Source organism: Aphis gossypii, chromosome 1 (assembly GCF_020184175.1).
Source record: "Aphis gossypii isolate Hap1 chromosome 1, ASM2018417v2, whole genome shotgun sequence".
NCBI lineage: Eukaryota > Metazoa > Arthropoda > Insecta > Hemiptera > Aphididae > Aphis > Aphis gossypii.
The window spans coordinates 22310607-22334427 of record NC_065530.1 but is presented as its reverse complement, the minus strand read 5'-3'; the positions used below and the strand labels follow the sequence as shown (position 1 = coordinate 22334427).

The following is a 23821-nucleotide window of genomic DNA, read 5'->3' as shown; positions in this document are numbered from 1 at the left end:
GATTTATTATATTAATAGTTATAGTCAATGACGACTATAGACATTTTATTGAATAATTAATGACAAAAAGGTTCTACATACATTATATTTTACAAATAAGGCCTTTAAGGTGGACTGTGTATTAGATTTTAATAAAAAAATTACAATTTATATTGCAAATAAATTCTTTGTTATTATTTGCTTAAAATATAATAAGGAATAAAAGAGCCAGCCATAGGCGCATAGTTACAATAAAATATTTAAATTAATATAATAGAATTTCAGTTTGCACTAAATGATTGATTATTTCAGAGTTGATTTGGAATGGTACACGGCCTGTGAATGATGTAATGGCTTTCGCCTTTTCCCTGATGTATTCTAACTGCGCATGCATTTGTTCTGGATCCCTAGCAGACTTTTTGGATTCTTTTTTAATGTCACTGTATTGTGAATATAACATGTTCATTGTGGCTGTCATCACTCCGGGTATAATTCTTAATATCAATTCATTGTACTTTTTAAATGAACTAAGCCGTTCTTCCACCTGGTTTATAGCCAACGGTATTAAACCAATCGTCTGAAGCACATCAAACGCCAATGTGTATTTGTGATTGTTGTACTGTTCGAAAAATACAAAAACACTCTTTAACATGTTAAATGTAAAAATCGCTTCCTCGGTGACATTAATTTCGACTCCCGCTAGTCGTTGACTTAAAATTTCAATATAGTCAAACACTTTGTTCTTTGTGTTAGGAGTTTTGTCCAATGAAGAGAAGATGTCTGGTTGAATGATCCGGCTCAGCATAATGTTAGCGAGTTCGAGTACCTTATCATACTGACCCACTAATTCATACAATTTAGCTGACACGTCGAGATCACACTTTTGTTCTGCGAGTGAAGCTGTTGTTCTGATAATATCCATTTTTTGTGTTTCTGATAGTATAAACGAGTCCAAAATACCATTTTGTTTTTTACCGTCAGGCTTCAAGTATCCAAATACTTTGTCATATTCGTCTGTTTCGATTACAAGACCAGCTACATAGGAAATAAAAAGTGTCGTACCTTCAAATTCAATATGTCTTAGACAATAGTAATAGTTAATGGCCATTTTAAGATCTTGATTTTCAAATTTGGCACAGTAAATTTTCATCATTCTGGCTATATTTAATCTATCTGTTTGATTATCGTCTTTGGATAAAATTGGCTGATTGAAGTCGCTGGGTAAATACAGTAGACCCATTTCATTCAAAACTATAGATACATGTATGGCGTGACAACAAAGTTTTGGATGACGGAAAATAAACTGAATAGCCGATTCGAATTGACCAGTTAAAAATAGTAATTGGAAATAAGACATGGGCTGAACATCACTGAATTGATCTTTGTATTCGTCATAGATCATCGATTGGAGTACAGGATATGTGAGCTTGTCTTGATCATTTCTGACTTGACAAAGTTTTAACCAAAGATAATCGTCTGCAGTCTTGATTACATCTGAATGTTTACTTGACACATCGACAGCAGAGACTAAGGAATAAATAACTTTTTTAAATGGATCATTGGAGTCCCATGCCATTGACGCAGAAAATCCCTGATCGTTTAAGTTGACGTAGTTATGGTTGTTTCTCAGGCTCGTAAAAACGTTTAGTAACACTGGATCCTGGTTATTTTTTTCTAAAATTTGTATGACAGATTCTAAATCACCGCAGCGAATTAGATAGTATACCAAAGGCCAAAACGGAACACCGTCATAAAATAACTTATCGGGATTGTTGTACTGATTGATGTAGACACTCACAAAACTTCGCACCAGAGGATAAGTGCCCGGAATGCCGCCGAGTTTTGCTTTGGACATGTGGCTCTTAACGTAGCTCTTCATAAACACAATATACCTCTGTTCGAGATAGGTCCTGGCGTTTGCTATCATAGTGTTTTGGTTGACCGCCGAACTCCTGGCATACTTGGAACCGTGTTCCGGTACGATCTGACTCATGCACTTCACTATCTTCCACATCTCGTTGACGCGATCATCGTGTGCGATTTCCGCTGCGGTCGCGAACGACTGCAAAATGTCGGTTTGAACACCGTGGTGTTCGACGTGTTGATTGTACTCGCACAAGTGTTTGGCGTACGCGAGTTCGGTCTGGTCCAGCTGCGCGCCCAGCCCAAAGTTGGTGGTGTTGAGCTTGGCGACGGACGGCATTACGCTGGAACCTCCGGGGCTGGACGACGGGTTCGGCACGTATCCGGGGAACGAGTTGATGATGTTGATCTTCTTGTTCCTCCAGCCCCTGACGGTCGCGTCGCTCTGTCGCTTTTCGATAAAGTCCTCGTTGCTTTTCTTCACCGACTCGATCAGGCTGAGTATGGCGTTTTGCACCTCGTTCTTCACGAAACTGTCCACGTCCATGTCCGGCTTCGGGTCCAGCGTGTCCATCGACCCCGCGGAGCTGAGCTTTTCCAACTGCTTGGGCACCTGGGGGGCGTCCACGCCGCGGCTGCACAAGAACACATTGCCTTTGGCCTCTACGCCGGGCACGCCGACTTTGGTCCACAGGTTTTCGGCGGCGTCCAACAATTGTCGGATGTTCCGGGTGACGCTCGGCATACCCGTGTCGGTGATGGCGTTGGCCTGCAGCTTTTCGGCCGTCATCACAATCGAATTCCAATCGGTGTTGCCGGCCATCGTTAAGTCGTTTGATTTATATATTATATCGCGTACCTATACGCCGACACGCGTAACAATCGTAATAATTAATAAAGTTACGGTAATAAACTTATATTCTGGACGGGAACATGCCGGAAAAAGCCGCGGATAGAATTATTTCTGTTGATACTACCAAATACACGAAATATTATCATTTAACGTATTTGTTATCACGAAACAATAATACCATGCTGTTTGTGTTTGCGGGCCGAATGCCGCGGACTGGCGGACTGCAATGCCGACAAAAACACTCGTGCAGTCGTGCCCTTATCAAACTAGACGAACGCTGGAAATTAATATCATTGGAACGAGTTGACTTTGGAAAAAATATTTGTGGAACAAAACGTAGTGATCTATCGCGTATATTAGTATACCGCGGGTTCCGCTGAAAGCGCTAGCAATGAATATGTTTTGTATGGTTAAAATCACGAATTAGGATATTATACAGGATTGGACACGGTATGGTTGATAGGTAAGGACGTTAGGTTAACATTTATTTTATAACCATGAGACATAAATATAATATCCTTCTATAATTTATGGTGCTAACTGTTTACGTATAATATATACGCACCTATATAATAAATTATAAAATTTAGTAGAATATTTTGAGTTTTTGAACTTTTTGTCCGACAATAAAAACAGAAATCGGACTTTTTGTCTTAGACTGGCTACATTATATATTATATATCGCTATAATGCGATACTGTATAGTGTATAGCACGAACTAAGATAGGTTTCTTAATTTGTGCTGTATAGAATACGAAATAAAAATCATAATATAATAATATGTACATAGGTAGTATTTGCTTATATTATATACGAAACCATATATTTGTCTATGGGCCACGGTAGAGAGTCTATATAATATAAGAGAGTGGTCAACTAGCTGAACGTTTTCTATTGGTTGGCTGTAATGGTGACATTAACCAATTTTTATCGTAAACAATGAATAAATAAACTTTATGATTCCCAAAAAAATATGAAAATATAAGAATAATAAAATAAGAGCCCAGCCTGCTGTGACTGAAATTTTTAGTTCCATATATTCAATATCTCTAAAACCCTGCAGGTCATATTTTACGATTTTCGATTACGTTTGATTTGTTGTTAGAATTTGTTTTAAAGCTCACTTTTTTAGCACAATCTGTTTATAACTAAAAAAGTTGTGTTCTGTATCCTGCATGTACGGCTGTAACGTGAAACTCGTTACTCGTCCACTCCTTCACGCGAGATTTTTCCCACTCGACGAAATTAAATACAGAAATTGCATGAAAAAAAAATCCCTTCAAACAGTCATCTTACTAGAAAGAAAAGGCCTCAATATAAAAGTTAATCAGTTCATATACTTGCCTAATGTTTGTAAAAGTCCGGATTAAAATTCTCCGAAACTTTCAAAAATGTTCTAAAAATTAATCAAAAACTTAAATTGAACTCAGAACAGCAGACATGCAAACAAGAGGAAAACTATTAAATTTTTTAAACTTCTTTATTTTAAGTTTTAACTAAACTAATAAGTAATAATAATATAATATAAAAACAAAATACAAAGATAGGAGACGCACATAGTATTTAGTTAAATTTAATGTAACCGTTATTGCCTTAATCTATGTATGATTTCTTAAACATGTTTAGTATACAATTGTATATAGTTTTATTTCTTTAATTTTTATGCTCACTTTAGGTAATATTATTATTATATATTATTTTAATTATCAATGTTAATTATTGTTCTTATATAATATTTATATTTAATTTAATTGAGGATGTCGGATACATTGTTTCCTTAATTATTAAACTAAGAATTTTTTTGTAGGATAGGAATTTAGTTTCGGAGATTATTTTTCTAACTACATTACATGCGTTTTTATAAATTAAAAACTTATATTTAGATAATTTAGCGTTTGACTATAGTTTAAGTTTAATAACAATATGTCATATGTTTTTACCCTTTAGTTAATAGGTCTATGATTTAATGGTTATAATAATACAAAGCTATTTATTAGCTATATGCATAAAACCATAACTTAACACTAAGGTAATATTCTATTTCTATAATAAGGTAAGTATATATTCTGTAGTTCTATTTTATTTTTAATTTCTAAAGGATTATAATTTTAGGTTATCTTAAGTTATTTATAAACTATATGAAATATTTGAAAACTAATTTTAATAGTTTTATTGTCTCGTTATAAAATACAGATTAAGTTTTTTTTTACAGTGCCTAAAATTTTGTTATGCTAAGGTGGTAACACACTCATCGGCTAACACACTACACTTTGTATCAGTGGCGTATTTATTTGGGGGGGGGTGTAAGGGGTTTCCAACCCCCCAAAACCAAAATCTTTTATATAATGGTTAGAACAAAATAAAAATGAGTAATGACGTACTAATAATTTGTAATTTGTATCATACATATATTTTTTAACCCCCCCCCCCAGAAAAAAATCGTATCTACGCCATTGATTTGTACGATACACGTAAAATCTGTTAGAGGGGAAATAAATGAACAAATTAAGTTATTAAGTCATACCATTAGTTCCTTAATAGTTGATAAATTAAAAATCACTAAGTAGATAAAGTACTAATAAAGTAATAAGTAATAATTTTATTAAGAACTATTTGTATTAAATATTGAAAAAATAAGCATATATAAAAAAAAACTACTGAATATTTTAACTGAAAACGTTTTGCACAAGTAGAAATATAAATTGTTATACAACATTAAACTTAACAGTGGAAATTGTTTCTGTATCAGCATTAAACACTAAAAGGTTTTTGTTGTTGTGTCGTTGGGTGACTATCGGTGTTCTCTACGGGGTGTCACGCATGACGCATTTATGTTAAATTGGAAACATTTTTCAAGAGTGAAAAAATGTTTGCTGTTTTACTAAGATCTAATAAGTAAATGACTTTTATTAAAAATATAGTATTTAAGAAAGGATGAAATTTGGCCACGTAGTCTTTTTACTAATGGATAATTTAATAGAAAACGATACTACGCCGAATTATTTAGAGATTACTTTTTTCAATTGACACTCAATAGAGGTACAATTGTATAAAAATACAAAGTATTTAGAGAATTTATAAAGATATCATGTACAAGTATTGTAGTATTTATTGCCAAATAAATTGTATTTTAAAATTTGAGTATAGAGTATTTTGGGAGTTAGCCTGCTGTGAAGAATTTTTTTAATTTATGTATGAATCGAATGTAATTTATTATTAATATATTATAAAAGATTAATAATAATTAATAATGGTCATTGGTATATTATCATAGGTTATTCTTTTTATAATATATAATATGCATAAGTTAATAGGTACACCAGGCATGTTCAAGCCTCAATATGTTTTTTGCTTTAATGGTTCGGTTAGATTGGATAATGCTAAAAAGAAAAAGATTTATATACTAAATATTGTAAAAATTTCATTAATGCTAAAATTTTATTTAAATGTTTCAATTAGGTACAATAATAACTCAATTTTAACGTATATCTGCTTTTTATTTTTAACTCGTTTATACAATTTTTTAAATGGAATTATTGGCGGTTAATTTGAATATAACTAGTTCTTTAGCTTTGAGGTATTGAAAATATTGAGGAAAATTGCAATCTAAAAGTTGTACTTGACACCAATTGTTATTTTCTGATAATAGATCATTGAAGTATTCGTAGCATGGAGCGCAAACTTCCAAATCGACTGAACTAAATACATACCTGATGACAGAAATAGGTTGTTTTAGCATTGGTTTTAGTAATATTATGTAAGTATAGTACAATAATTTATAATATAATATAGTAATTTTACAATATAAAATCAATATCTAATAGTTATGTTTTAAATTTATTTATAAATTAAATACCTTTTTTCCATTCCTATATAAGCAGTTTTTCTAGGAGGTATTGCCATTATTTTTTTTAGGGTATTGACAAATTGTTTGGTTATGTCATTATCGTAAATCACTAAAAAAAAAAATGTATGGTAATATATGTATAATGTATTAATGTTAAGGTTGGTAGCATCAAATATTTATTTAATGCAGAACATTAATTTGATTTGGGTTATTTTTACTGCGTATGTAAAAGACTTAATATTTCATTTATTTAGGAAAACTCAAATTTGTAACTTTTTCCCCGAGCACACACAAAACCAAATTGCACCCCTCTCTCTTTTTGAGGTCAAATTAATTGAATTATAATTTGTTTTTTTTTAACTGGTAATTTACATAGACTGCAGTTTTTACTTAAAAAATTGAGTAATTCCGAGTGAACTAAAACTCGTATGAAATCAAGAACCATACAAAAAACCTAATAAAATTTAAACACATACGTCGAAATATTTATAGTATCGCTATTATTAGTTATTACTATTATATCTTATTACTTGACCACAATGTATTTAGTATTATGTATATCTATATAATAATAATTATTATCATAGGTTAATTATATGGCCATTTTATTAGGAAAAATATCAGTATATTATTACTATATCATGTGTATTTAATTTTTAATTCCATAAAATGCAAATAATGTATAAAAATGTAACAAACCATCTGCAGCTATTAAAATTTGTAAGTCTTTTAACTTCTTATATAATGCATCAGGCAATTCAGGTTCATTGAAATTCATTGGCAAAACTGTTGTACGACTAACGATTAAATCTTGATTTAAGTTTATATTTTTTTCAATCAATGACAATATTTCTTTGTTATTGATATCTAAAAAAAAATCCGAATAAATATCATAAAAATTTAGTTACAGATATAGTTTTTTTTTAAAAAAAAAAACATTTAACTATAAGTACGATAATATATATACGTATATATTTTGTCGAAAACTACCTATATATTTAAATATTTTTATAAATTACAATCATCTATCAATATATTAATAACTAGGTTTACCTGTAAAAATGATTTCTTTGCAATACATGGCGGCTACAATACCAGTCAATCCTACTCCAGAGCCAAGTTCCAATACAATTTGATCATTGGTGAAAATATCCCTGTTTTCCATGATAAAGTCACCCATTAATAATGCGCTTCGCCACACTTGCATACCAACCATATTTAATGAAGTTCGATTTATATGCTCTATGATACAATAATATAACCTAACGTTAATTTTTTATGTTAAAAATATTCAATATAATAATAATAATAATAATAATGTATAACGGAATCTGCAACATTCTTACCTATTATAATGCCTTTGGTGAGCGGACTTCTTCGAACTACTACATCTCCATCTTCATCTACAGACAATTGTTCTGAACAAGGCTTATTTGGTGGTTTGCATTTAAATTTAAATGTGCTTCTAACACCTAAAGATATTTGATTATTTATATATAACAAAAAATTATTTATCATTTGGTTTTACTACTTTTACATAATTTCAGAAAGTCACGTGTATACATTTATTATTCTATTTTGTGACAAGTACGAGTCAAATACACCACTATTAGTATATTCACTATTAGAGAAAGGCTTCAATATTGTTATATAAGTTATAACAAGGGTTCGGATTGTAAAGCATAATAGACAACAAAAAAAGCACACGATTGTTTTAAAAAAGCAACAAAAAAACACATGATCAAAAATTAACATGAACTAGTTATGAAAATGGACCATATTTTGGCTCCCTTCAACCTCCCCCCACCCCTTAATGACAATATTACTAGGTTTTTTAGGTGTGTTTGAAATATTTTCATACATATCATTAATTGAACCACTTTTAGTAACCGAAGTCGAAGTAATTATGTCATTACTATAATTTTTAAATATTTATTTATTAATTTTGTGTTTCTTTTTTTGAATTATTGTAATTGAGCTTGAGCCTGAGGTAGGTAGGTAGTAAGTACTCTATTCAACTGCGCCGTATGCAACAACGCGAGTGACTACTGTATGTATAGGTATTATAGAGCCAATAGCGTGCCGTCCAATAATGAATTTAATAAGTTCAATTCAATATTTATAAATGGGTAAATCATAATCGTAAATACATAAATAGACAATCGGCGAACCAGTCACGACTTTTGCAAGCTCAAAGGAGGTCGTACAAATATTAAAAACATTATTTTTAAACTAAAACTAGCTAGTATATTGAATACGTCATATTTTAAATTAATTATTAATAATTTTATTCGTTTAAGCGTATCAAAAGATAAATTAAATTAAAATAGTTTTCTGTTTGGCACCCTTTACATATACTAGCGCCCTGCAGAGCAGTCGCCCACGTCACCCATAGCTTTCGCCGGCCCTGTATAGGCGTACTGGCCATAGGTACTACACCCTATATGTAAGTCAATAATCTATACAGTATACATTTAATACATTTAATAATCAAGCCGATAACGAAAACAATAATATTCCAATATAACCATTTAGTCCGTACTCTGGGTTTTTATATTTCTTATAAAATAAATTTTTTTTTATTACAATAGCATAATAAACATATAAAAATTCACAGCTGAAATAATTAAAAAATATAGGTATATAAAAAAAGTAATTATACATAAAAAACCAAAAATAAATTGGTTCATTTGGAATTAGAATGACGTAAAACGAATTTATGTAGGAATAAAAATTAAATTTCTACCTCATATATAAAAAAAGAAGAACCATACCTATATGCTTTAAAATCCGAGCCCTAGTAATAACTATATGAGGTATGTTTGGTTCCTTTTTTCCAAAAACTAATATACTAATCGTTTTTACAACATACTTCACTATTATATCGCTAAAAAATAATGTTAAAACACCCGTAATTTACAATGTATTGTTTTCCAGTAACAATACTGCTTCAGTGAATGCTCCGGCAAGTTCAGTTTAACATACGGTTAGAGACGATTTACAGCATTACGCAATGGTATAGAATGGTGATACGAATATTTCTAGAATGTACTTCAAAATTTTAAAATTTTAAATGGTAAATTCAATAACCATACAAGGAATAACCGAATTAGTTCCCATTTGGACGATTAGGTTTAGGTTTAAAAAAAATATTTTATTAGGTATTGAGCAGAATTGTTTATAGTTTGTGCGCATGATCCGGTCAAATAGTTACAATTTTAATTTTATTTTTAATAATTGGTAAAATATATAAATTAGATAGTATAAAGTTAAATATACTTACACTATATAGTGTTAAGTGAAAATGAAACTAAGTTGTTGATTATTATTTTTAACCAAGTCTACTTTAAAGTTGATAGTCCTAACTCTTAAAGGCTATAAAATTGAGAAGGGAAATGTGCAATTATTAATATGTAATTAAACGGGAACCAATACGGGTTACCTTGTTAAAAAATCCTTTTTAACGAAAACCAATTCGATACCTGCAGTCATTATATAATGCCGTACATTCTATACTTAAGTATTTTAGTTGGGTAAAGATCATAAAGTGTTCTAAAATATTTTTAAATTTTATACACTGATATTACATATATTATGTATATACTATATATATTACCTATAGATGCATTATAGCAGTCTATAGGTGTACGTTAAAACATCTCAAATTCCATTTTTATTTCATATAAATCAATAATATATTATTTACCTAATATTAAGTATTATAGTATTATTTAAATAATTTTAAAATTAATTGTATATTATAATCACGTGTTTTTTTATTTTTGTTAAAGATATTTTAACTTGTAATATTTTACTGTGAATAAAATTGTCTTAAATTATAATTCTTATCTTATATTTGTATATAAAAAAGAATTAACCAAGTCCCCAAAAAGGGTGATCGACTCGCATCACCCCTTCAAAACCACCAGTAGTATTACATTGCAGTAATTGCACAGTTCCTATATCCTATAGCAGCGTTTCCCTAACGACCCTAACTGTGATCATCCACGGACCCCTAGGAGTCCGCGAAAGTAAATTGAAAATACTATATATTATATACTTAGTACATATAAAAACAAAAATTTTATTTTTATTAAGGGGGTCCGCAATCATTTTTAATATCTATAGGAGTCCGATAGAGAAAAAGTTAGGGAAACGCTGTCCTACAGAATTCTTATAAGAATAATTATATCACCATGCGTGTTATTACGTGTTATCAATCTCCTAATTTAAATTACCTACTATGTATACTGTTTAAAAATTAAATTTTTATATAAAATAATTTTTTTAATAATTTTATATGTAAATACCAAAAACGGTAATACATTTTTATAATTATCAAAAAAATAGTGTTTTTTTTTTTTAATTTTCCAAACTTTACTAATGTACAGTGGTATGTTTTATTATTCATGTAGTTCAACAATATTGTCTCCGCAAAATTAATTTTTTTTTGAGTTACCACTATTCAATATAAAATTAATAGGTAAAAAACATAAAAATGATGTGTTTCCTACCGTAAACACATATGCCATTTGTCCATATGTATAAACCTAACTGTATATAAGCATTTCTGGTTTGTGAAAGGAGGTCATACTATAAAAATATTTAATTCCGTTAAGTTGTATACGGCATTATGCGTATATCAGTAATAACAATGTAAGTAATAGCAAGAGAACCATTTGAAAATTATTTTGTCATTTGAATAATTTAATTTAATTTAAATTGCATTATATTAAACTATCGAATATAATATATAATTATTTTAATTTTATTAAGAATCTTAGGCCCAACTAAAAATGAAAAGTAGGAGTGCTAAAATATTATTTTATTATGTACCTAACAGTTGTAGAGAATCATTTTTTTAGGTTGTAAAAATTTGATTAGTAAACGGCCATGGTTTTTTAAGTAAACAATAGTCATGTAAACCAAGTTAAAATTAACGACAATTACCTAAAGAGGACGAATAATAACAAATTCTAAGATACACCTATAAATAATGATTTTTATTCTTTATTTTATTAAATACCTAGTATCTGTATGGTTGTTTTAAATATATAGGTATAGGTTTAGAGATTTTATTGCAATTTGTTTTTATTTTCATGTTTACTTTATAATTATTCGTTATTACTTATTTGTATATGTTTTAATTATATTTTTCGATAACTTTCGACTTTATATACGCATTGAAGCTTGAAAATAAAGCGGGGTATGTTTGGACACAAAAAAATGATTCTGAGCGAAGACGATCTGTCATTTTAATAGTTTATATTTATTTTAAGGATATTTTATTAGTTGAAACATTTACATCATTACATTAATAAATGGCACCAAAAAAGCAAATTATTTTGAAACTCATACCATGGCTTAATAAATATTAGTAATAAATTAAAGTAATTAAAACTAACATTTAAATATTAACAATATTAGGTATTGTTATAAATATTTTATAAAATACAATTTGATATTTTAGAGAATAAAAAATATAAAAATTAACGATGTATTGATTTATCAATTAAGTATTTTTTTTTGTTTCTTCATCACCTTTTAGGGCAGTAAAATTGTTTATAAATTTTCAACTTTTAAAATGGTATTTGGTAGCAAATTGAGGTAGCCCCCCTCCCCCCCCCGGGTCAAAGAAAAAATATTATTCATGGAACTTTAAATGTATAATATATATTTTACTATACGTAGATAGATTTAAAAATTAAAAGATAATATATAGATTAATTGAACTTATTCATACCGTTTTAAAGAAAGGTAGTATTGACTGAAAGGACGATAATTACAATAATACAAATATGTATCATTAAAATAAACAATGTGATAAATGCAAAATTTTCGGCAAAAATTAAATCATCCTGCCTAAAGCTAATATTAAGATAAAAATAGAAATGTTAAAAGAAAATATCATGAATTAATGTACTTGGTGATTTAAGCTGATAGACGGTCTCCACTCGGTATCATTTTTCATATACAATGATATTAATATATTCCCGCATATTATGTAAAATTTAACACATCCATTACAATGATCCACTCGACGCACCTATTTATTATACAGCATAGCGATACTAATTTGCTCATATTTTTACACATTAAAATAACACTATTTATTTATTATTATATATTATTATCTATATCTATATGTATTATGTATATATTTATATAGTGTGGCTATAATACAGTATATTATATTATACTAATCTAATATAGTTAAGGATGATTACATTATAATCTACAAAGGCTTCTGATAAAAATATTTATTATTATATTATATTTATTTATTTTACTTAAAAAATAAGATTAGGACGATTCGGTATGTCTATCTACTTTTATAGTTAAAATGTTGATTTACATTACATTTTACATTTTTAAAGAGAAGAAATTTCAAGTAGTTTCAACTATAATTTTACCTCTCTACGTCTACGCTTCTGAATTTGTATTAGTAATATCATTGATTATAAATTTAATACTATTTATAATCAATGGTAATATGTTACACACACGTATATATATATATAATCATGTATTATACATTTATTCATTCTCAAGTATTAAAAATATGTTATTTTATGAAATCTATCAAGTTTAAAAGATAGTTAAAATTTAAAAATAAAAAATACCTACCTACTAAAACTCGATTTTGGAAAAAAAATAGTAGATTCTTGTATAATACAATCTATATTAGCCATTAGGTTCATCTATTTTATAATTGCTAATAGTAATTTACTATCGAAGATGACGATTCGATAAAATTTATATAATAGATGTAAGTAGATAAAATATTTATTGACCATAATTTATATTTTTAACTAAATAGGTATATAATTTATAAATGTAAAAGTTATTATATTAAGTTGGAATTAATTATAATTTTTATTTAAACAGTTGGATAGAAGTTGAATGATAAATATTTGTTGTGTTTCAAATTCTACACATATTATCATGGTATTATGTACCTACTATAAAATTTATATACCTATGGTTTATCCATGATTCAAAATAAAAACATGTATTTACTGACCATTATAAAAAATGGGTATACAAATTTATAATACGATTTAACTAGGTTAGATTTAATCATTTGCATTTTTAGAACTATGGTATTATATTAATTATTACTAATAGTTAAAAAAAACTTACTTCTTATGTCATGAGTATCGCAAGATTCATGTTCCTCGTTCATTTCTAGAAATAGTTCCGACTGTAAGGTATTTGTAATGCTACTTGTAGTTTCCATGTTTTTTTTATTTTGTCAAATTAAATAAATCAATATTAAAAATTTGTACAAACATGTTATAACACTAGCATATCTAAAAGAACATAATAACAAATTTAATTAATGCTCATCATATATTTAAATAAGCAAATAAGAATAGCCAGGATTCTATTAAACATAGCTATGCCAAAAAATACGTTCAGGGTTTGTGATATGATTATTATAGCCAACAAACTCGGCCAACTTTATTATACTGCACATTTGTTTTATTGTCCTCACTCCTCAATAAGTATATATAATGTTTAAGTAACCAGTATTATCATTTTAAAAGAGTATCTATATTTATAAACGCATATAAGTGTGTTGATTTTTTAATTAAATTGTTTTCATAATTGAAACATATATAAATTTAAAATTAAGGTTATAAAAACGGGTATTTTATTTTGAAACTTTTGATTTCATTTAAAAGATAAATAATAAGACCAAGATGTTTGCAGTTGGATTTAAGAATGAACTGATGAAGATCAAAACTTAGATAAATATATTATTTGTATAATAAAGGTCTATAATTGTATTTAAGTTAAAACTTAAATGTTTTGAATTGGTTGTAAAAAAACCCCTAAAGGGGCTGTGGCGCCACCAAACAAGTTAAAAGTAAGTGATTGTACTCTTAGCTTCTGCTGTAAGTCAAGTTTCGAGTGGGTCACTATTATGTTAAATTTAAATTATCATTATTATTATTTAATATATCATTATTATCGTTGTATACGAAAAATGATTTTGAATGGAAACGGTATATCAGCGATCAGCCAACGAGTATTACTGAGTGATAATGTTTTTTTTAATATATCTATTAGTCATTTATTTTACTTTTAGTATTATAGTAAGTTGATATAACTGTTCCCGAAAATATTACACATATTATATTATTATTTATCAGTATTTAATTATTATAATTAATATAATAGTAATATAGTATACACATATTTATATCATATTATATCAACCTATATAATTCAAAATTTAATAACATATTAAATTTCTGTAAATACCGTAAAACAGTAAAAATAGATAATATTTTAAAATAAATCAAAAATGTTATTGCGTATTGTAAAATTTATAAGAATATAAAATACATAAAAGTTGAAGTTCTCACGAATGATGTTTTTAAATTATAGCAAAATAGTCAACCTAACTTAAAAGTTAAAATGTTTATAATAGATAACTTACTGTGTAAAAATTCTTTAGAATTTATGCCTTGTGGCTCCAACATGAATTATTTATGAGTAATCTTATTGTATTAAATTTTAAAAACTTAGATACAAAAAGAAAAGTTTTATTGAATTTTCAACCACAAAATAATTTACTTATTTTCAAGATTTTTATGAATAAGTTCAAAATTTGAACTTTAAATACTTACAGAAAATATTATGAATATAGACTTTCGATATTTGTTGAAAATATAAAGTTTCTAAGGTTTTAGATATCAGTATCAATATATTAATATCAATAAAACAAAATCGATTTTGTCAAGAATTTGACAAATTTAAAAATTTCAATTATTTTTACTAAATTATTAAAATAACTAAATAAGTACTGGGATTGTTTAAGTTTGACCTCCTTAAAGTACTAACTAGATATAATTTTATATTTTCAAAGCCACCCCCATTATTAAAAATAGAAACTGTTAATCGACAATAATTGTTTAGCGTGTACTCAAACACAAAAAACACATTTTAAATATATTTATCGCTCTGCTCAGAATCTAAAATGCATATCTACCTAACCCGTGTACCTATTACGTAATTTTAATAATTAAATAGATTATAATAGTTATATTATGTACTTCATTATATATTAAATCGGAAATCACGAGTATATATATATATATATTATAATATATAGTCTTGATGTCTTATACTTGTGTATTATAAATATATACCTACACAATTTATTATTAGGTATATTTCAATTTAAAATATAATATTTTTAATGTTTATTTATTTTATATTATATAATTTTTTGTATACATTTTAGTAGGTATAATTAATGGGAAATTGTTAATAGATTATAATAGGTATTGTATTATTAATAATTAAAGAAAAATGTCACTGCACGGTGACTAGTAACTACAATACTGATGTGTGAATAATCAATTTTTCTTATAAATATTAAAATACATATAGCACCGATATTTTTTTGAACTGTTGGCAAGATAGAATTTTTTTAAATATTTCTAGGTTATATATTATAACCTGACAGCCAGTAATTCGTATAGAAACAGTAGATAAGCAACAATAATATTCAAATTATGCCGGTCACTGATGTCCCCGCCCTGTCTACCAACTATGACAATTAGCTAAACACTAAACGTTAAACGGTCTGAATGTATTAAACTAAAATTTGAAGTTTTTAAATTGTATTTCTGAAACAGGCTCGTTACAAATAGATAACTTAAGTATTTGCATAACATAGAGGCATAAAGATTTTCAAATTTTCAATAAGGAAATACAAATTACTTATAAATACCAGTCGGCAGACAGAGTATCCAAAACGTATATTTGTAGGTTTTATAAAAGTTAAAGAAATATCTATACAGGGACGGATTTAGGAATGCGGTGGCCTCAGAGCGAAAGATATTGCGAGGGGCCAAAATAATCTAAAAACAGTTCATCACATTTTTTTTATTATTAAATAACATTTAAAAATTTAAAATGTACCAATAATCTCGGGTCTAAATTGTATGTTTTTTAAACACGTGTAATAGATTTTTCTACATTTAACATTGAATCGTTAGGTACTAAATCCTGAGGGTTCACTCAGCCCTTTCCAAATCCGGCCCTGTATCTATGGTTGTTACCAGATACATACCGGCCTATATTGAAATCTGGACGATTTCATGAGGATCCATTATTAATTATTCACTTATGTCGGATCTTCGAAAATATCATGCATATAATATAATGTGGATAAAGGCACTTTATGATTTATATTGATACCCTTTAGACTCCGTGTAAAATGGTCGTTGCAGTACTTCACAAAAAAATTATTATTAAAATTAATTAACGATTAACAATTATGTTGTTTTTGACGTGTCTGAATTATTGAGATAAGTAAGATAACTGATAAGAGCACCGAATGCTGCGCGAGACTGCGAGAGTGAGAGAGAGAAAACGCAGGCGACGTACGCTACAATTATTGGTTCGAAAATGTGTGCGCGTGTACACTGCGCCCGCGGACCAATGATAGGGCACCACGAGCCAGCGCGAACATTTTGTTTACATCATCAACATTTTATCAGCGGTGGACAACACCGCACGACGCACATTTTCTCGTCACTATTCGCACAGCCAAAGCAGAAGTGGTCGTCGTAGTTCCAATAGTGAAATACACCCGTTAGGTTTTTTTTTTTTTTTTAGTTTCACAAATCGTTTTCAGGGTTTTCGAGTTTGACGTATCCACATCGAATCGTCACTATAATCCCAAACCATCTCCGGTAAGTACCCAAAGTCCGTGGTGTCTTGAACGGCTGTCATATTACAGGTCGATCTCGACATCACGTCCGCCGTACACTCGTAACCGTACAGTATTGCAATAATTAGGTACCTGTGTTGTAAACTGTGACCCGCCACCTACCTACTCACTTTTTATCTTGTTCTCTTTACGATGCGTGTCCTCACGTTTTCTTTTTTGCAGAATCAAATCAACATGATCCTTCACGTAGCGTTTGCAGCGTTCCTGTTGGTAAATTCGGCGATCGCCGATGCCGGTGAACAGGAACAGGTGGCTGTTACATCTGACGAGGGCGTGCTTGTGTTAACAAAAGACAACTTCCAAAACATTATCTCGTCGTCTGAATATCTGCTTGTCAAATTTTGTAAGTAAACGTTATGTTCTTGTTGTATTTACAAACTCTGAAACTGTTTCGTTTTAAAGGTTAGAAAACGTCACAACAACCCATTTATTTTAGCGATTTAACTGTATGACACATAGATTTTCCTATCGACAAAGCACCATATTTTCCAGTGAAAGGGGGGAGGGTATTTGTGGCTTTTTTTTTATTTTAATTTATAAACATTATACAATATTGAATATAATTTTTGACTAAAAAGGAGTAGAAAATTTTGTAAGTACCTATTTTCAGCTACTTGTAATTCTTAATCTTAAATGAAATTTAAATCCGATCAATGTTTTGCTCATTTCTGTAACTTATGGCTATTTGGATATTATATTATATTTTTAATCAATGAAAAGAATACTATTGAGCTCGCTATTGAGTGAATTATTTTACCTAATCTAACGTTTCCATGTTAAAACTATTAATTTATAATTCTCTTGACTAATGAATGGGTACATTTTATGTACCTATTATAAACTTATGGTATTAACATTGTATAATATGTAACAATATGTGATAAAACAGATAAATATATCTTTAAACTTCAATAGCATTCCATCTTTAAATAATCTTGCTACGCTCACCCACTAAAAAACCACAAAACATACAGTACTCACTTAGATCCTTTTATCATTCAACTATCGTCCAAACAAATTTCAGGTAACTCACCCAAGTGCTTTAAAAGGAATTGGCATAGGGATGTACTCTCCTTAAATATGTTTTTCACTTGGTGCTACCATTGAATGACTTCCCATTCTTGCTAATTAAATCACATCAAATGTATTTATAGAACATGTAAATATAGATTGTAAATATGTTAAATGTTGTCTCAATGAAATAACTATAACAATAACCATTTTTTTTATGATAGAATATTTTATTAATTGTTTATAGAATATACAAATAAATATAAACTGCAAAGTTTATGATTCAAGTAGTTTTATTAAATTATCAGTTATATTTTTAATTTTTATGTCTGATAAAACCATTTATTGAATATGATTATCATAAATAGATTCAAGCAACTGATATTATAATATTAAACTATATTTATAGAATAGTGTTATCAAAGTATTAATAACATGATTTCTTATTAGACATAGTTTTATCTGTTAATTTATTATAATGAATAATGATTATATATAATTATAAAATATAATTTATAATACATGACTATTATGTTAAATAACTTCATCCCATTATTTAACCACATCCTATGTATTATAATTAATGCTATCAAGTATATATTTTACTTGCCTTAAGTTGCATCATACATTGTAATATGTACAATCTATTTAACTTTCAACAATCAATGTTTTATTATTTTTAACAAACTAATAAAAGCACTTACTGACTATTTTCTATAATATTTCTTTTTAAACAATAAAAAACTTTTATAGTTTGAATATTTTAAACTATTCATTTTGTTTGTTTGATCTAATATTTACGACCAAAATAAAAACTGATAAAAAAGAAAAATGTTGTCAGCTTTTTAACTAATTACAAAGGAATTTTCAGTTTTTATATGAAATTAAAACAAATTGTATTATACTCATCATTTTATTAAAGCTTATGTGTAACTCTATTTGTTTGCTGTTGATGTTGATTATATTATTATAAGAACATAAGAATTATAAAAACCAAATAACAGTTAAACTAAATTTTGGTTACTTTTTGTACATTTTGTAGATGCACCATGGTGTGGTCATTGTAAACAATTAGCACCAGAATATGCAAGTGCAGCCCAGCATTTAGCTCAAAATGAATTATCAGTTAAATTGGGCAAAGTAGATGCTACTATTGAGAGCGACTTAGCTGAACAGTTTGGTATCCGAGGATATCCAACTTTGAAGTTCTTTAAAAATGGAAAACCAATTGACTATACAGGTACACAAAAAATAATTTTTTGTCTGTTTGGAAATGTTATTTCCAAAGTATTTATGAAATAGTAGTTTTATAATAATTATATTTATTATTTTGTATTTTAACATTGCAGGTGGACGAACCAAGGATGAAATTATTCAATGGGTACTAAAGAAGTCTGGCCCAGCTGCAAAAGTTTTGCAGTCAGAAGAAGAATTCAAATCATTCATTGAGGGAAAACATGTTGCTATTGTTGGCTTTTTCGAAAATTTAGAATCAGATGCAGCAAAATTATTTTCAGAACTGGCTGACTCTGTTGATGATCATCCATTTGGTCTTGTATCAGATTATTCTAAATTTTCTGATTTAGAACACAAGGATACATTTGTTTTATACAAAGATGTAAGCTTTAAAATTTTAATATGTTATTTTTTATTAAAGTATTATTTACCTACATATTTTAATTTTAATTTTAGTTTGACGAAAAGAAAGTTGCATATGATCAAGAGTTTTCTGATGTTGAAGAGATCAAAAGATTTATTTTTGTTCATTCGTTGCCTCCCGTTATAGAATTCAACCAAGAAACTGCCCAAAAAATATTTGGTGGTCAAATTAAGAGTCATTTATTACTTTTCTTATCTAAAAAAGAAGGACACTTCGACAAATTTATTGATGACATCAAGCCTGTTGCACTTGAATTCAGAGGAAAAGTAGGTTAATTTGTATTTTAATAAATTCATTCTAATTAATTTGATTTAATTGTATTTCTTTAGATTGTATTTGTTACTATTGATGCCGATGAAGAAGAACATCAAAGGATTTTGGAGTTCTTTGGAATGAAAAAGAATGAAGTACCAAGCATGAGAGCCATCAAACTTGAAGATGATATGACCAAGTTTAAACCAGAATCTCCTGAATTAACTGGAGAAAATGTAAAGAAATTCGTCTCAGATTTTATTGAAGGAAAAGTTAAGGTATGATGAATGATGATTGCTATTTATTTTATTTTCTATTTGTTATTGTTAAAAAAAAAAAATATATTTCTTTTCAGCAACATTTACTTTCTGAAGAATTACCTGAAGATTGGAACAAAACCCCAGTCTGGACTTTGACTGCTACTAACTTTGATAGTGTAGCTTTGGATTCAACTAAGAATGTTCTTGTTGAATTTTATGCCCCATGGTGTGGACATTGTAAACAGCTTGCTCCAATTTTCGATAAGGTAAATTACATAAAATCTAATGTAATTTTTATTTAAATAAAGTTTTTATTTGTATTCATTTATATTTTAGGTTGGAGAACATTTTGCCGATAAAGATGATATTATCATTGCAAAAATGGATGCTACAGTTAATGAACTAGAACATACCAAAATCTCCAGTTTCCCCACACTAACATACTACCCAAAGGGAGATAATCCAAAAGTATGTTAAGACATTTTTTTTATTTGCATTGCAAGTTAAACAAAATTTGATTTTTCTAATTGAATATTTAACTATTTACATTGAATATATTTTAAAGTGTTGAAGGATATTCTTTTATCAATTATTTTATTAATGAATTATTTTTTTAGGCCATTGAATATAATGGAGACAGAACATTAGAAGCAATCATTAAGTTTATTGAAGCTGATGGAAAACAAGAAAGTCCTTCTAGCGCATCGGTAATTTATGTTTTTAAATCATTATGTTACTACAAGAGATTAATAACCATTTTTGTCAATGAGTCGACTTTTTTAATATTCATGTTTCCTTTGATTATATTAAAATTTTGATTTAAAATTGTATATAATCATGTCTGGAATAACATACCGTACTATACATCCATCCATGTCCAAACAAATTAATACATTTGTGCAGAGGTACAATGGTGAACTATAAAATTAAAAGAATTCTGTTTAACTCGACTATGAATCAGACACCCATATCTAACACATGTTTAAAAAAAAAAAAATCATTTAAAGTGATTATAAAAAATTAGAGATAATTATTAAATAAACGTGTTATTTTACAGAGTGAGGAAGAAGAAGATGAAGAAGAACGCGAGAAGCCTAAAGATGAATTGTAGATACTAATTGTAATTAAATGTTTAAAATAATAATTAATTTTTTTGTCATCTTACTTGTGAAAAACTTCAGCACATTAGAGTTCAACAACTGGACTAATACCTAATTGTGTATGTATAGCTAATTTTGGTTGTATTTGCATTATTTAAACTCTAAAAAATTGGTATTATTACGATTGTAAGAAAAACAATTTTAATTTAATTCTCATAATGTACCCTTTTTCAAGACTGTCATAGATGGTTCTGAAATGGACTTCTTAAGAACCATATTATTTTAAATCAATGTCTATGATGTTTCCTTGATAAGTAAAATAAAAATAATGAAATTAATATTTATATTTTTAATTAATTCGTGAATCATTATTTTAAGTTATAATTAAAAACATTTATTTATTAAATCACAATTACTCAAATTCTTGAGTAATTTAATTTATAGATCTTTTTACTAATTTTATATACTAATATTAACATTGATTTCTGAAATTAATTGTAATGGTAAAGTTTAGCCATAGATATTTATTTATACTTTGATATCAATCATCATATATATATTTATATTTTTTTTTACATTTGTTATGTATTAAAAACAAGCGTGGGTGTATTTTTATTTTAACATCACAAAAATTCATATTTTTACTTCATTTGGTTTGTTAAAATGTTATCTTTTTGTAGTTACTTTAAAATAAATGCTTTATGATTTAATATAACTTTAATTTATTATGGTGGTTTAAAGGACACATTTTTAAAGATGGTTGTATAACAATATTCAAAAAATGTGATAGTCAATGGAATGTGAGTTTAATTTAGTTATTTTTAATCAGTGTATAATTGCTACACATGAGACGATGTTTTACCAAATAATTGTTTTTTTGATCAGTGTATAATGCTAAGTGCTAAGTTGTACTTATAATATAAATTTTGATTCCCAGAAATGTTAATATAAAAATATAATATATCACAAAATCACTTAAAATATAAGATTTAATTATATAAATTATAGTTATAACCTTATAGTTAGGTATTTCAAAGTATATGTTATTATCGATTATATTTTGTTAAGGAATGTTCCAAATATATTATGTAATCCTACATTTTAATGTTTATATTCTATAAATTATGATTTTAACAGATAATACTAAATAATATATATTTTCTAAATTAGTTTATATCATCATACCGACCTAACTATTTCCTTTTTGGTGTTTTTCATTTGGAAATTACTTTAAAAAAGCATAATTAACTAGCATTTTAATTACTTGAGACAAAAAGTCTACAGATTATTAAAATATAATCAATGGGTATTTTTAACTTTAACCTAATCAAAGAATATTTGATATTTCATGTGTTAGAGGCAAACTTCTGCCAGAATGTCCTTATGTTAGGGTTAGGGTTATACTTATGTTTTTAAAGTTTTTAACTAAATCTGGACACCAAAGAAATATCAAATAATATTGGTAATCGGTAGAACTATTATTACTAAAACTTTAAATGTTAATTTTTATATATTCAACATCGATTATCATCGCGTGTCGTAAAAGATGTGTTTTATTAATAATTTAAACTGGCGTATTTATGGGATGGGGGGCGCTAAAAGGTATTTTTCGCTTATCCTGACTACCGCGAGTCTAAACCAACAAAAATTTGTCATTTATATAATTAATATAGTGTATATTATAATATAACTTATATTAGGTATCACATAATCGCGACTACCTTTCTTTAAACGACATAATTTAAAAATATGAATTAAAAATTATTGAACATTGGAAAATGTTCAGCCATTCAATTTAAAACACATTTAATTAATGAATTATCGTGCTTTTGACACCATATGAATTTAATCAAATAACTGTCTGAGAAAATGAGAATTAGGGGCCAGCGTTGCCACTCGCTCGCTCGGACATTCAAAACGAAAATATCCAATTTGCTATACAACACCACCTAAGGTAGGTCACAGGCATGGGTAAATCTGTGGTCATATAGTTAAAAAACGATGCCCATCATTTTGCTAATAGCGGTTCAGCGGTTGGTAATAATTATTAAATAGGTAATAGTTATGTGGTTAGATGGTCTAACTGAAGACGGCGGTTAGACCAGTGGTTGTCGCGGCATCGCCCGGTAGTCGGGATAATCGAAAAGTACCCGCTAAAATGTCAGTTATAACTTGTTACATTATTATTAATATTAGATTTATTTTTATTTATTTATTTTATTTTTGAAATTTATTGCATTGTT

The 23821-nt window shown here is 27.9% G+C and overlaps 3 protein-coding genes across 3 annotated transcripts; 1 reads left to right on the top strand and 2 right to left on the bottom strand.

The window, feature by feature from the left end:
* Positions 1-2: 2 nt before the first annotated feature.
* LOC114129140 (nuclear pore complex protein Nup93-like) lies at positions 3-2909 on the bottom strand. The gene has a single exon (XM_027993779.2). It carries the CDS (start codon positions 2663-2665, stop codon positions 245-247), a length of 2421 nt encoding a protein of 806 aa, XP_027849580.2. The 5' UTR covers positions 2666-2909; the 3' UTR covers positions 3-244.
* A 3262-nt stretch (positions 2910-6171) lies between these two features.
* LOC114129161 (methyltransferase-like protein 22) lies at positions 6172-16907 on the bottom strand. Its single transcript, XM_050206703.1, has 7 exons — positions 16633-16907; positions 13686-13855; positions 7889-8014; positions 7596-7784; positions 7242-7409; positions 6552-6651; positions 6172-6405 (listed from the first exon to the last, which is right to left on the bottom strand). The coding sequence occupies exons 2-7, from the start codon at positions 13780-13782 to the stop codon at positions 6219-6221; spliced, it is 867 nt and encodes a 288-aa protein (XP_050062660.1). The 5' UTR covers positions 13783-13855; positions 16633-16907; the 3' UTR covers positions 6172-6218.
* A 181-nt stretch (positions 16908-17088) lies between these two features.
* Positions 17089-22677, top strand: LOC114126627 (protein disulfide-isomerase). The gene is made up of 10 exons (XM_050206686.1): positions 17089-17257; positions 17458-17638; positions 19349-19546; positions 19656-19924; positions 19999-20232; positions 20296-20496; positions 20574-20744; positions 20815-20946; positions 21096-21185; positions 21536-22677. The coding sequence occupies exons 2-10, from the start codon at positions 17470-17472 to the stop codon at positions 21587-21589; spliced, it is 1518 nt and encodes a 505-aa protein (XP_050062643.1). The 5' UTR covers positions 17089-17257; positions 17458-17469; the 3' UTR covers positions 21590-22677.
* The last annotated feature ends 1144 nt before the right edge of the window (positions 22678-23821 follow it).